General features: G+C 38.2%; 1 protein-coding gene across 1 annotated transcript; it reads right to left on the bottom strand.

Moving 5' to 3' along the window:
* Nucleotides 1-1,332: 1,332 nt before the first annotated feature.
* On the bottom strand, nt 1,333-14,503 carry LOC104613666 (putative N-acetylated-alpha-linked acidic dipeptidase; the record flags this gene model as incomplete). Its single annotated transcript, XM_010294192.1, has 12 exons — nt 14,409-14,503; nt 13,223-13,308; nt 12,120-12,239; nt 10,662-10,744; nt 10,334-10,397; nt 9,716-9,783; nt 7,651-7,742; nt 6,740-6,830; nt 5,676-5,940; nt 4,346-4,427; nt 2,551-2,643; nt 1,333-1,513 (listed from the first exon to the last, which is right to left on the bottom strand). Coding segments are annotated over exons 1-12 (1,320 nt in total), but the record flags the coding sequence as incomplete, so codon positions are not given.
* Nucleotides 14,504-14,612: the final 109 nt, after the last annotated feature.

The following is a 14,612-nucleotide window of genomic DNA, read 5'->3' as shown; positions in this document are numbered from 1 at the left end:
GGGGCACAGCCGGCCTCCCCGGGGGCTTCACTGTCATAAAAATATGAAAATAACTGAGCCATAACTGTGGGCATAAAAGCATTTCCCATTACCTGGAAAACTGGATTATTCTATGAGGAAGAACAACAGCTAAGTAAAACAATGACTTAATTATAGTGACTTGCCTAAATGGTTTTAATGTGGAGAGCAGAAATACTTATGACTAAATGAGGTCTTATGGAAAAGCAAAAAATCTACCGCGACGCTCAAGTCCATCAGATCACGGGATCGTCTTCTAAGACGTGATGGAGGCCTCAGCTGAAATGGCAGATCAAATTACACAAAATATTTGCTGTGCAAGAGGTTAGTAATCCTCTAGTGGCAGAGTGGCAGATGAAGGGATCTGATTTTCCGAGTCTTCTCTGTCTGATCTCGGTTGTCCCATTGTAGTCTTTTGAGCAGACTGCCGTAAGAATAAGCTGCGCACCAAATTGAGAAATACAGACTCAGATGGTAATAATTTAGTATCCTTTCAAACTAAGGATGTGATGAATTTTCTTTGCTTGTAATTGTCTTCATATTACAAATACCTTGATATGGACATGGCATAGCAAGGGTAGATTTTGGATAAAAGAATAAAAGTTGGTCCTCATCTTGAAAGACATGTTTTGTGAGATGATTACATGTCTGACAAGATGTATTGCCTTGTTTTTACTCTGGTGACTGGAAGGCTTCTTGCTTATTTTTATTTGCAAACAGCTGCAAGCCTCAGCATGTGAAGAGAAGAACGTCATGGATGAGTGTTCTGGGCTGGCTGCCCAAAACTTGTTATGATCATTATACATCCCTCACACAGTATGTGGCAGTTTTCCCATCTTCATATGTATCTTTGTGTAGAAGGAGAGCTGAAAGGTCTGTCTTGGAGTATAGTTATACAACTCCAAAGTGAATAATAAAAAGCCAATAACGAAATTAGAAACTGACAGAAACATGAAATGACTTCTGGTTTCCTAATGCACTATGAGTAGTGCTATAATAATCAAGCTGGCAAAAATCAATAAATCCAGTGGTTAGCAATACTTAAAATATGGAGCTGAGATAAAAGATGAAACTTTTTCACCCTCACTTCAGAAGCTGTCTAAAGCCTGAGCTCTCTGAATGGAGTACATTACCTTGTTAACATCGCTAAGTGCATTACACTTGGATATATTATTTGCAAAGAAAAAGATTTTTTTTTATTTTGTGTTCTTTGTAATAATCCTCTTAGTGTTTTTAAATGCTTCATTTTTAAGGCTTCTGCAACGTGTCATACATAGTCTTCGCTGATGATCATGTTGTTGATATTTATGTTACTTCTTTAAGTGTTTCTGCTGCTGCCTGTACAGTGAAGGCTGCAATGGAAATCTGCCTCTCAACTTCTTTCCAGGCTTCATGTTGATCAGCTTTGTTTTTAATGTCAAACATGGCATCATAGATCCCTGGGAATGATTCTCCTGCATACTTGTTGTGGCTGCTTGGAGCAAAGATAACATGTCTGTAGGGAAGTTAAGGGAAAAAAATAACAATATTCTGCATTAGGAAAATAAAGCATATTATTTTCTGAATAAAATTAATCTGTTTCTATACATCTGTTAAATTGTTGAAATTGAAGATGTAAATAAACAAGATTATTGCAGTGATAGTGCCTATCATCCATGGAGCAAGTAAATAACATAAGCTAAATTATTCCATGTGAATTCCAGAACTGTATAACTGAGAAGACTTGAGATAAAATTGACTAAAGTATTTTCCTTTCCCTCGTTTTAGATGAAATGGAAAGACAAAAAAAAGCCAGCTTCTCTTCTCACAGATATCCACAACCTCCAACAGATACAGGCATGCTTTGAGGTAGGAAAGCCAGGGCTTTAACAAGATACTCTGCTCAACAGATTTTTAATCAGAAGCTATGAGGGGTACAAGGACTGTAGATCGTAAGTTCCCTTTCTACAGTTACTCTTTAGTGGAACTCTTTAGTGGAAAGATTACTGTTCTGAATTAGGCAGATTGGTAGAAGGACCAAAAAGCTAGACTTGACTATTCTGCCTCGCAAACAAGATCTACTTCTTGAACTGGACGACAGAACTACTGAATCCATTGCTGTTGAAGTACTGCCCTCTACACTGTATTTGCTGCCATTACTGTTTTGCTATAATCAATCAAATTGTCGATATTTCAATTATACCCTACTTCACTTTCAAATAATAATAACTTCCTAAAGATCCTTTACCACTGAAATTACGTGAACTGAGTCCAGGGACAAACTTTTAGATCTGTTTAGAAGTCCACTGAAATCAATGGAAACGAGTTTACTGAACTGAGTAGGCTTCAAACAAGACTCTTCCTCATTCTGTACGATGTATCTCACTGAAGTTTTCCCTCATGTTATTTTCCCTTTTCAATCTTATTTCTCCTGTTTAATCTACTTTTACCATGTTGAATAAAATCATTACAATTCCATTTAGAGACCTGTAAATTTTAAAGGAATTCTAATAGGGTACTCCATGCTGAAAGTGAAAAATAAGCCTTTCTTACCTATAGAATGGCCTGCCAGGTAATCCAAGAGGATCGATGAAAGCCCTTTCTAGAAACATGAGCTGATCATTTAGTGATCTAACAGCAATTAGGCTAAAAAGAAAATAAAAGAATATGTTTAACTGTTAGTGTTTGGCTCACTCTCATCCCAAGCCCCAATGTACATAGCTCTGGATTTATGAAGGACATTAGATCCAAAATGATGAACTTGAAGTATAGCCCACAGAAGACAGCCCATGTCAGCTAACCCGCACAACAGAATTATGCAGATCTGTACTGTGAGGAAGTCTGGTTCATAACCTGAAAAGTCTCTTAAAGCTGCTTTTAAAGGTCAAGGAATAGTGTCAAAGACGACAGACTTTCAGGTATTTTCTCTCATGTTGCATCGTATTCCTGTATCTCCTCTTCATTAGGAGGCTTAGGCAGACAATTCTTTTCTTTTGTACCACAGATTTCTGAAGACACTCTTTTCCACAAAGCCAGCCAGCAGCAAATTACTTCAATAATATCACACTTATTTTTATGTAAAATCACAACATCTGAGAAACAGGAACCTTGTGATGTTAGAATCATCTATTGAATCATCCCAGAATTGTGTTTTTCTGATGGCAGATTGTAAATTCCCTAGAGCAGAGACCATCTGTGTCTTGTGTGCTTAGAATAGCTCTGGGCATACTACTGATGCTTAACAAATAAAAGAACTGTGAAGAAGATTATACTGAATATATGTGGGTTTGGTAGTTTACATCCAAAGTAACCTACTGTAGTGCTTCAAAGGCACTCACCAAGAACAAATAGTAAAATTCATGTCACTGTAAACCTGGAGTAACTCTACTACCGTCAATGAAATTGTTTCACATTTACATTAGTGTAAAATGGAAACTGAAATTGATTCCTTGAATTAAAGCTTAGATTTAGGCCATCCATCAATGGAACCATTCTGAAAATGTCACATACATGTCGTATGTCATAAATGTCATGTTTTACATAAGAAATTATTAACTCATTTTTCTTGAAAGTTGCTGCCATTAAAAAGATGGCTTTTATTCTCACTTAGTCTTCCGTAAGGGTAAGCATATGGCTAAATTAGATTCTTCCCAAGAAATGTAACTTACACATATGTATATGTAAAAGGAAGTTTAGTTTCTTATTCTGGGCATGGTCTCCAAAGAATAAATTAAGAATTAAGACAAGTGCAAATTAGGCCTTTTGGCACAGGTGGTGCATAGAATTTGGGGAAAGCTCACCAAAAAGCTTGCCACAGCTACAATCATGGTATATATATTTTTTTTTTTCATTAAGTGGTACTAGTATCTTGAAAACCAGCATGCTGGCAAAGAAAGACCACAAGTCAACATTTATTCTTTAATTATAATTCAGTAACAAAATCTTAGGATGTGTCTACTTGGAGGGAGTTACACACCTGAGCTGGCTCTGCTCATGCTAACCAGCATTCTAGTCACATCCATGTACCATCCTGGCACAGTTCCTCAACTAAAACCTGTCAAGAATTGACACTAATAAGCTTGGACACTTTTCAAAGCTAACATGGCTAGATTCCCAGGCTCTGCAGTGTCTCTGGTGTCCACTAATTCAACATTTCTATACTTTGTTTCCTAGAGTAACCAGATCCTTAAAGACAAGAAACCATAAGGACTTATAATGAAACAAATGACTAACAGTCACTTGTCACCAAGGTTATTCAGAGGACTAAATGGAAGTGAAGACTATACCCTCTGAGCCCAGAGGACTACATGGAGTATTTGACTTAAAGAAAAGAAAGAGTTAAACTTACTTATTGATATCTATTTGTTCCAGTCTCTCATGAAAGCTAGCAGCAACTTCTGTAAAATTCTTCACAGCTGAAAAGAGAGCATCTGGAGGGAGCAGGAAGGAAGTATTTAACATCAAATTCTGAAGGAATTACATTTGTTAAATGTAACAAAGCAAATTCTTCAAATTAAAGCTTTATCTTTCACTGTGATCATGATCTGTCAATTCTCACTGAATAAAAATCAGATGACCCCATATTCCTACATTAAAAACTATGTAATTCTGTGTGGAAACTTGCCTAGGAGACCATAGAAGTCAGTATGTTTGTGAATATTAATTATTGTTTGCTCCTTGAAGAAGGTACAGAGACACCAAAAACTAAAGCATGGAATGCCAGAACCAGACTATTCAGGTAGGTCTGAGATTTTATAAATCCCAACAACCTATGTTTTATTGGTATGTCCCTCCACACATGCAGTTTTGAGAAAGACTGAGAGCATGTGTGTGTGTGTGCACATGTACCCAATATTGGTCATTAGCAGCCAAGTCCTAAACTGAGTAGTGTATAATGCTGCCAATAAAATAAGGCTTCTCAGGCAGAAGGCATATTGTGAATCCCTATAACATGAAATAAAATTTCACATGCTAGCACAAGATGCCTATTGTGGCACAGGGATGAACCATTCCTGCCTGACCAAGGCCTGAGGCAAACTCCTCATGGTGCTTGCACTTGCCATCATATGCCCACAAGCTGAAACAAGAGAAATTCTGACTGGATATATGGAGAATATTTTTCACCCTGAGAACAGTCAAGCACTGTGGTCCAGAGAGGTTCTGTAGTTTCTGTCCTTGGAGGTTTTCAAGATAAAGCTCTGAGCAAGGTGGTATGACCTCAGAGCTGACCCTGCCTTGGGCAGGCTGACCTAGAGTCCTAGGCTGACCTAGCCTGACTCATCTTTTGAATCAGGTTCCTTCTATCCTCATACTTTGAATGAGGTTTCATCTAACATGTATTATCCTATGATCCTATGATCAGTGTTGGGCAGAGAATTATCTAGCACCATAAAGCTGCAAAGCAGTGTGATTTTTTTTTAGGGACCAAGACACGAACTATGCACAGGTCAAAGAACATGCTACTGTAAGTGTTAGCTTTCCTTGGCAGTGGCACAGTCTCTACACAGGCACACTAGTGACAAAATACTCAAATTTCAAATCACTGGAGGTTGTGGCTCTTGTTTTATTTACTGTTCACACAGCACAAGGTAAATACCAGGTCATGACTTAAGACATACATTAAGATAAGGTACTGCTAGCATTAACAGCAGAGAAGTGCGATGAAAGACCGTACGTACCAAAGGACACATTGTATGTTGCCAGTTCCTCTTCATGATTCTTTGACAAATTATAGATGATGTGAGCATAGTTGCTCACAGCTGATGCATAATCTCTACAGTCAAAAGGAAGCACAACGGAGTTGGCCAATTCAAACACCAGCCCTCCCCGTACCTGAGCTACCGTCAGATGGTTCTTGAAAGTGGGATCATAAAACCTCTCCACAATTTCATAGGTTTCATAAACACTGTGGTAAACTGGATAGCTGCTATATTTTTCTACATTCTGAAACAAACAAACCCAAAGAAAGTCATTATTCAGCTGTGGATACTTCAGCTTTGCTTGAAAACCTTTGCTGTGGGATTCAAGGCACTGTGAAGTTAAGCGTTCAGGTCACCCTAATCCTATGTGGCTGCTACAGACAGTCCGAGGAGCAGAACTGCTCAGCGGTGGCTCTCAGACATTAACCTATGATGAGAAGGACAGTCATTTGGAGATGCCTCTCTCCACTGACCATGTACAGAGCTTAAGCAAGGTAGCTAAGAAAAGACACATAATTTTTAATTGGCTAAATAAAGGCGAGATTGCCCTTCCTCTCTTTGCTTGGATCTCAACAGTCATTTCTGTTTGTGACTTTGGATATGCCTTTTCAGAGGAAAAGACCACATTGAATAGATTGCTCCTTGAAGATTCCTCAGTTAGTCTTATCTCACAGTCTTCTCCAGTCAAACCCATATTCTCCATAAAACGTGCAGCATTTTGAATTCAAAGCTTCATAAATTATTACAAACCATTCAAACATCATCATAGGCCACTCATAAGTCTTCAACAACCACAGGTAATTCTGAGCACATCCATTTACCCTGAGTAAAGTTCTTTTGTCTGACTGACGCCAAGCTGACCATTACTATTTATTAAATATTTGTGTTGTAGTAGCACACAGAGTTCTAGTAATAAACTAGGTCTCCACCCTGACACACTCAAATTAACTAGTCCAAAAAGCTGGCAGTCTAAATGGCTCAATTACAGGTGATATTATTCAGGCAATTGCAGGGGAGACAAAATTATAAAGACACAGACTTACCCAGTTTTTACTGTAACGTGCTCTGCCTGAAGCGATGCCAAGACGTTGAAAAAAGACTTCAAAGTCATTGCCAGAACCCAGTTTATTTATTCTTTTAACAAGAAAGAGGAAAATGCCTTGAGTGACAATATTTGAAGTATAATTTTAGTTTGCTTCCAAGTACTGTTCAGTTATTTGTTCTGCAGTCGCAGTCACTACACAGTCCTTCCCTAGTCTGCTCTTCCTGTCAATATATCATGAATTGCCTGTGGCCCCCACATTACATGCAGCTCACCAATTGTGTTCTCAGAGGAGCAGAGTCATCATTCTCAGGGTCATAGAAATCAAACTCTGAAGAGAAGAATTTAACTCACTGTCTCTAATCATTGAGAAGACCCAGTGGCCTTCCTCCTATCTTCCACTATCCCAAGTTCTCAACTCGGAGAAATCACAACAGTTGCAGCATGGCTCCATGGAATAGTATCAGTCTTTGAGATTCTATAGAGAAACCCTGGTAAATTTGAAGGAGAGTGTTGTAAAAACCTGCCTGGTGTGCTCCCCAGCCACCCAAACTGCAGGATAGGTCTTTTCCAACCTTAAAGATTCTATGATTCTATGACTGGAAGCAAGTACAAGGGAAAGCTGCTGTTAGCATCTTGTGTGCCTGCCGCTGGTTTGCGCATACCACCCTTATTTGTTTAAATCTCTGTAAACTACATGAACACTTTACTTTTCATGTTACAAAGGCAAACCCACAAAACTGTTGTACAATAGCGTATCAGCTGCTATCAATGTAACTCTGAAATTTATACCAGGTGAGAATCACCATTTCTTTTAGGTGTTCAGTTTTTCAAGTGGATATTTCTTTAAAATCCACACTCTGCAAGTTATAATAACTTTTGGTATATAATTTATTTTCTTTTGTCACTGACCTGGGGACCTCTTTATATTCTCTTGATGGATTTTTTTTATACCAGCTCTCATAAAGAGATTTTCCTTCAAACCCCTCATCAGGACTTGGTATCTAGAAAAAGTATATTGTAAAAAATGACAAAAGGTACAATTTTAAATGTTACCAAGCAACAAATCTACAGCCTGTCATCAGGTAAAGTATAGCTTAGGGTAATGAATACATCACAGTCTTAAGTCCCTCCACTTTTCTGCATTTCCGTTGCATAGCATTTTCCAGAGGACTAGTTTATTTGCTAAAAATAGGTACTTTTAGATGGAAGAGAACACAGGGAAAGTAAAACATTTCAAGTAAATATTTACATTTTGATACGCTTTATGAGATTTTCAGCCGTTTAATTTAAACACCAAAATCCCTCATAAAACCAAAACTTTTTGTTTCACTTCATCAGGAAATTTCAATTTTGTCTTGGCTTAATTCAAAACTGTTTCTACCTTGGTTTAGTTCACAAAAATTATTTTCATGGATGCAGCAGTAACCTTAGAAGGGCAAAGTGTACAGTACTTGGTGCTTATGTCATCATAGCTGCTACAGAAGTATATAAATCATGATCATCCTAAAGTTCATTTTTATCACTCTTTTCAGACTACCTACTGAGCAGGTTAAACACTGTGGGTATTTTTTCATCTTTCCTTTTTGTTGAGAGGCATATGAGGTTTAATCTTTAATTAATTCGAGATTATTGCTATCTATTTTATTATTAATATCTATATCTACTATTTAAAATTACTCCACAATAGAAATCAAAATAAAACTAATATATTTGCTTTTTGGTCATGAAGCTAATTGTTCATAGAACAGCGTTAACACTTTTTTGCCACAGATTAACTTGGGATGGGAACACACAGGACCTGCTTCCCAATCAGCATTCTCTTCAGACATCAGCTGCCAACGAGCTGCGGCTACACGCGTTCATCAGCCTTTGCTGCTGCTTCCCAGCTCAAGGAGGGGTCACCCAACCATGTCTACTGGTATTTAGGTCAACACTTTAATGATGGCTCTTTGTGTCCAAACGAAGGCTCTGCTGAGCCGATTTTCTGACCATTCTGAATACCTGCCCTTAGCACAGGTTGCCATGGGAATTGCAGGTGATCAGCTCTTCTGCAGTTCAGGACAGAAATATCTTTATTTGGGCACCTAATTTTAACAGAGTTAAGTTTTATTTGTTGTTTTTCAATTGCCAGAAAAGGATTATACTGAATTACGACATTTCCTTTACTTTTGTACCAGTCTAATGGTACTTTCTCTTCCAAGAGACAAAAAATTACCAACCCTGGAAGAGACAGATATAGTAATTTCATAGACTATATACAGTAGTTAAATGTACATTACATATATGTATATAAAACGCACACACAGAATACTAATTAAATGTTCATGCTTTAATACAGATGAACAGAAAAAAACCCCAGAAATAAAAAGCACTTAATGACAGCCTCTAAGACCTACTCTCAAAGCAAGGAACATCTTACATCTAAGATGCTGAGGTTATTTGCTGAGAAAGGGCTCTACCTTATAATTTTGTGTGCCACACAAACACGTGTGAGAGCATCACGGTCAGAGCCAATGAATATCTAACAGGATACACTGAAGCTGAGCACATTGACCAAACCTGTCACATCCTGCTACAAACAACACTTTGGCAAGCCTACCTTCTTCTCCTCCTGCCTAAAGGGAGTCAGTCTCCCATTACCATGGGCACCACAGTAGTTGGGCTGGGCGGCCAAGTCTGTGCTTAGTTCTGTCCTCTGGCTCATGGCATTTTTTCATTCTCCTGTTCTTAGAAGGACTACGCTCACAGAAGGAGTGGTAAAATCCATAAATCCTGAATAGCTAATAATTTAAAGATATAAGCTTAAAATCCCTTTGCTACTCCTGGAAAAAAAACTCCAGTAACTTAGCTATTGTCTTAAAAGGGGTACTGCAGTTAGAAAAGAAAGAAACATCTAACACCATATTTTATACACAGAGCCCCACTCAGTAAGTGAGCACTGAACATGCTGGCTAAAAAGTTCAAGCGGTATTACCTCTTTAGTCAGACTGTACACTAGTCTGTACATCAGTGGTGTGCAATCCACTCGTAGCGTGTAGTTTCCTAAAAAGCAGGAAAAACTGTTTATCCAAAGAAGCAAGTTCTACTCAGCTGAAACCTCATGCCATTATTTGTTCATAAGAAAGGGACAAGAGAGCTACGCTGTCTACAAGGAACAAGTTTCTTCCTGCAGAAGAGTTCTCCTGTGATCTTGTCAGTGCATTTGTATTGGTTAGGATGAATTACAAACCAGCTTTCGAAGAAACCCTGAAGACCTTTTCTTATGTCCCTATGTATATTACACAAGCTGTAAGAGGAGAAGATGGCTCTACAGAGTTGCTATAGAACTGCTCACAGGGGCACAACACTTCTTGTCCCTTCCCATGACTTCCCAGATAGTGTAGCTACTGTAATGGACTTCTTCCCTGAAGCAACAGGAGTATCTGAAGGATGCTTCACGAATCTGGGTCACAATTTGCCCCCATATCTACTCCCGAACTAATGCAACAATATTATCACGTTGAAGCTTTTACGGATCTCCAAGCCAAAATGCCTCCCAGTCACCTGTATATACCATCACTATTCCTGTGAAACACAAGTCAAAACCATGTACCTTCAATGGAGGAATCTGCATTGATGTAAGCCACTCCTCGTGCTTGCAACACTTTGGCATTTTCCTACGAGAAGGAAAAGAGGAAGAAAACGCTGATGAACTTTTTTTTCGCTGTGAACTGTTTTCCCATCCACAGAAGTAACAGCTGCTTCAGGGAAAGACATACACTGCAAGGAACCATATATTCTTGGTAGTTCAAAAGGAAACTTAAGAGTGTGTGTGTGTTTAAGAAAGAGAGAGGGAGGGAGGGAAGAAGTGTTGCTTTCTGGTATAGATTTCTCAAAGATCTGCCATTGTGAAAGTTTCTCTCTGAATACTATTGGTTTACCTCAGCCCACTCTGTCGATCCTAACAAGCCAAATTCCTCTGCATCCCAGCTTGCAAATACCACTGTTCTCCTGGGGCTCCATCCTGCCATAAAAGACCACGAAAACTGTATGAAAGACAGACTGCTTGTTACATGGTAACTAATGTGAAAACAAATGTCATTTTTTGGGGGCTTATAATTTATCCTTAGTTTAAGGAACTCTACACCACCTTCTTCACTAATCTAATCTAATCTAATCATGGTTTGCTAATTTTGTAGCAGTATCACTTCTACTTCAATATTGTGCCAAATAATGTATTTCTTTTCTTCTCTCAGCTTTAATTGCAAGAAATTTTTCAAAAATGTGAAACTCTGAACAAGGAAAAAAAAAGTGCTTGTACACAAATCCTTGAAAGGAAGCTTTTCTACTCTTTTTGCTCTGTTCAATTCAGTACACATTGTATACCAGTGTCTACTTTGACAAAAAAGTGTTTGGCATGTTTTCGTATCTATTACTGAATTTCTTTGACCTGTCTCCCAAATGCCAGATTTAAAAACCTAAGGAATTCCCTGTAACTTTGACAGATCACCTTCAAAAGAAAGATCTTTCACTTGAAGTTCTGCATTCAATTTAAAGCCAGGCCAAATGGAACAGGCTCTATTGCCCTGCCTCTGTATCTTTGCCCAAAGTTTTCTTTGAGGCTACTGGAACCTTTCCTTCTTTTGCTCCCTTTCTTTTTTACCTTTTTTTTTTCCCCCAGCTTGCATTCCAAAGACAGTTTCCCCTGATACTGAATAACGGGGAGGGCATGGAAAAAAAACTAAATGTCAATAGGTTTTAAGTGTAATAGGTAGGCAAAGAAAGCTCCTCTAGCACAGTATTTGAGTTATGTCAGAGCTTCTTTCCATGGCGTGGCTGATAGGGAGACAGCATTTGCTCTGACAGCAGCAGAAAATTGGTACAGTTGGCATTTGTTCCTATTCTACTGAAACTAGGCGTGAGGTATTTTTAACCATTACCTCCTACTATGTTTGCACAGCTCATTCTCTGCATTATACAGACATGCTTTATGTATTCTTGGGTCTGTCTCCAAACTACAGCTGAAGTGCTGAGAAGGTTCTCGATGCTGCTCTGATGAAGCCTTGCTCAGTCCACCACTATATCAATTTTATAGGACCACTGAAACATCCGGTCTGACCAGCCTCAAATACACACTAATCAATTGTACTCAAATGTCATATTTATTTTAGTATGCCCCATTTTGTGTTTGTTTTCCTTTAGGTGTACTTTCTCTTGAGCAGAAGTACCTCACATATACCAAGGTTGTAACTGGAACTAATTACCAGCTGCAAAGCAGCATGCTTATTCAAGAGATCAGTGAGATATATGTGTTTAAGCATATGCTTAAATCCCAGAGAAATCAATGGGCACTGCTGAGAGCAGTGATTTTGGTGTGCTTTATTCTTTCATCACATTACCTTTCCTTTTCAGTTTTCCAAAGCTCCTCACAATCTCATGAACCACAGCTGCCCCACTCTGAGGATCAATGCCACCAAATACCCAAGAGTCACGGTGGCCTCCCAGGATGACATATCTGTCTAGAGAAAGTAATCATGGAGGTTTACTTAGAAAAACTTTTTTCCTGCCATAGAGCTGTTAATTGGAAGTAATATCTGATTTTTCATGTAGATGTCAGGCAGCAAAGCTTTGATTGTTTATAATATATAGGACAGAAAGGCAAAAGACATTTTAAATCTCCAAAGACATGTTTCTGCATTTTCAGCTAGTGCTAAAGAATTTGTGAAACACAATAACTTGATCCCATAAGACTTAAACCTCCTAAATTCCATAATGTTACTTCTATTACTAGAAATACCACAGTTTTCCTCTGGATAGAAGCATCTTTCCATATTTACAATAGTATGTTTCATGATAAAGCTGATCTACTAATTTTATTTATACAGCATGCCAACTCACAACATTAAGGTGTGCTGAATGCAGTATTTCTCTGCATATGTATACAGTCGATCATAAAAAGGCTTGTCCAAATCATACAGAGATGTAATTAATAAGATCAAAGTCAGGCTAAACCTCTGTGCTACTATAATATGGTTAATAGTTAACAGGGAAGTGCTGCAGTTACAAGTTAAATGATGTTATCATGATCCTAGGCGTGTCTGTATCGCTGGGTTTTTAGAGTGTAAAATCACACTGGTTACAAGAGACTGTAAGACAGCTAAAAAGTCAATAGTGGTGGATATGATGTCTTCCGATGGAATCCATTGCCATGTTAGTAGGGAAGAATATCCACTTAAGAATATTCTTCCCACTGCAAGGTTACTTGCCTGAAGACAAGTATTTCTGTCTTGGTTATGACGTCCCCTTGAAAATCAGCATTTACAGTGAAAGTGCTGACGTACCCAGAACCATATGAAAGCTGATGCAATAAATGTTTCAACACCAATGATCACATAGTGCAATATTTCAGAGAAAACTATATTCCCCATTTCCCCCTTGTAACTATGAAGCGCATGCAGACGTCACTGCACGCTCACATTACACTGAAGACAAATGACTTTACCTGGTTCCACTGTGCCTCTGATGGTACCAATCACATTGTAAATCCTTGTTATTTCATTGTGGCTATGAATGTGCATTTTCACCTTTCTAGTGTATCGGGAAGAAAATCCAAAGAGAAAATCCACCAGATTAGATAATAAAACACCTTGACACCTTTCAAAAGCGTACAAGTATAAATTGTAAGGGAACTATTTCAGCCAAATTTACCCTCCATGAAACCAAAACAAATCTGAAAAGACGTCAGTGTATTTTTTCTGGATTTATACCTGTGCAATTGAGAACAGCATTTAGCCCTTGAAAGCTACACACTGTTATTGACGTCAGTCAGATTTATATGGATAACAGGCTCAGAACTCCAAATTCAAAGAATATTTTTTTTATTTGCTAGCAGATAGTTTTTAAATTTGGAAGAGTGAAAGAAATATTTAAACCATCTAACGTTAAAAAGGTAAATAGTTCTGATCACCTAGAGGTTGGTGCAAATAAGAAATTACTCCAGCACAGTCAATACTGATGTGTCAGCTCAGGAAGCAGAAAATCAGACAACCTGAGTTGCATCAAGAAACTTTGTTTATCTACGACTCAGCTGGAGGTACAACTCATCCTGAAGGGTTGCCTGTATATTTTTCAGAAAGAATTTTTCATGTGCTATGACTAAGACATAGGGAAAAGGTCAAACGGTTCATAAGATGTCAGTGCAATAGCTCAGCCAATATTGAAACACCTGGTCTCTACTCCTAAACTATAATTACTAAATCAGTTTAAAAAGAAGCTGAATCAATACAAATGACATTGTAGTTAAAGCTTCTTTTCTGGAAAACGCGACTTGTAGGTTAATTTGTTTTATATGAGGGAGGCAGTAGGTAAGACTAGAAGCTGGACCCACATGAATTTAAACCACACAAATTCAGTTCTCAAAAATAACCAGTTTCATCAAATAGTTAGTCAAAGGCTAAATGCTTTTCAGATGAAACAGGTTCAAGACTAGCTGGAAACTAAAGCAATTCAGTCATACCCAAGACGTAGATCTACTGAAGCTTTGCACTGAGCACATTTTAGCCCAGGAAATGGTCATGATCAAAGGAATGATGCAAATAACACCAACCACTCTACCTTTGGACAAATTCTATTGCTCTACCTGTTTTTGTCTGATCCCGAGCATGCTTTCCTTACGAAACAAAACTGACCTTGTAGAATAATTTGTTGTGAAACCAGGACCAACGTTGTAAGATATATTCAAATCTCCTTTCCAGCTACTATGCGGTGGTGCATATCCTCCCATATTGCTATTATGAAAAAAATAATTACCATTATTAGTTACAGACATCTTACAATAGCACCAAACACAAATAAGGAACCAGGAACTCACGAAGAGTACAAGGATCTCGTTA

The sequence above is a fragment of the Phaethon lepturus genome, unplaced genomic scaffold, assembly GCF_000687285.1.
Source record: "Phaethon lepturus isolate BGI_N335 unplaced genomic scaffold, ASM68728v1 scaffold46999, whole genome shotgun sequence".
In the NCBI taxonomy this organism is placed as follows: domain Eukaryota; kingdom Metazoa; phylum Chordata; class Aves; order Phaethontiformes; family Phaethontidae; genus Phaethon; species Phaethon lepturus.
This window is presented reverse-complemented; position numbering and strand designations above follow the sequence as displayed.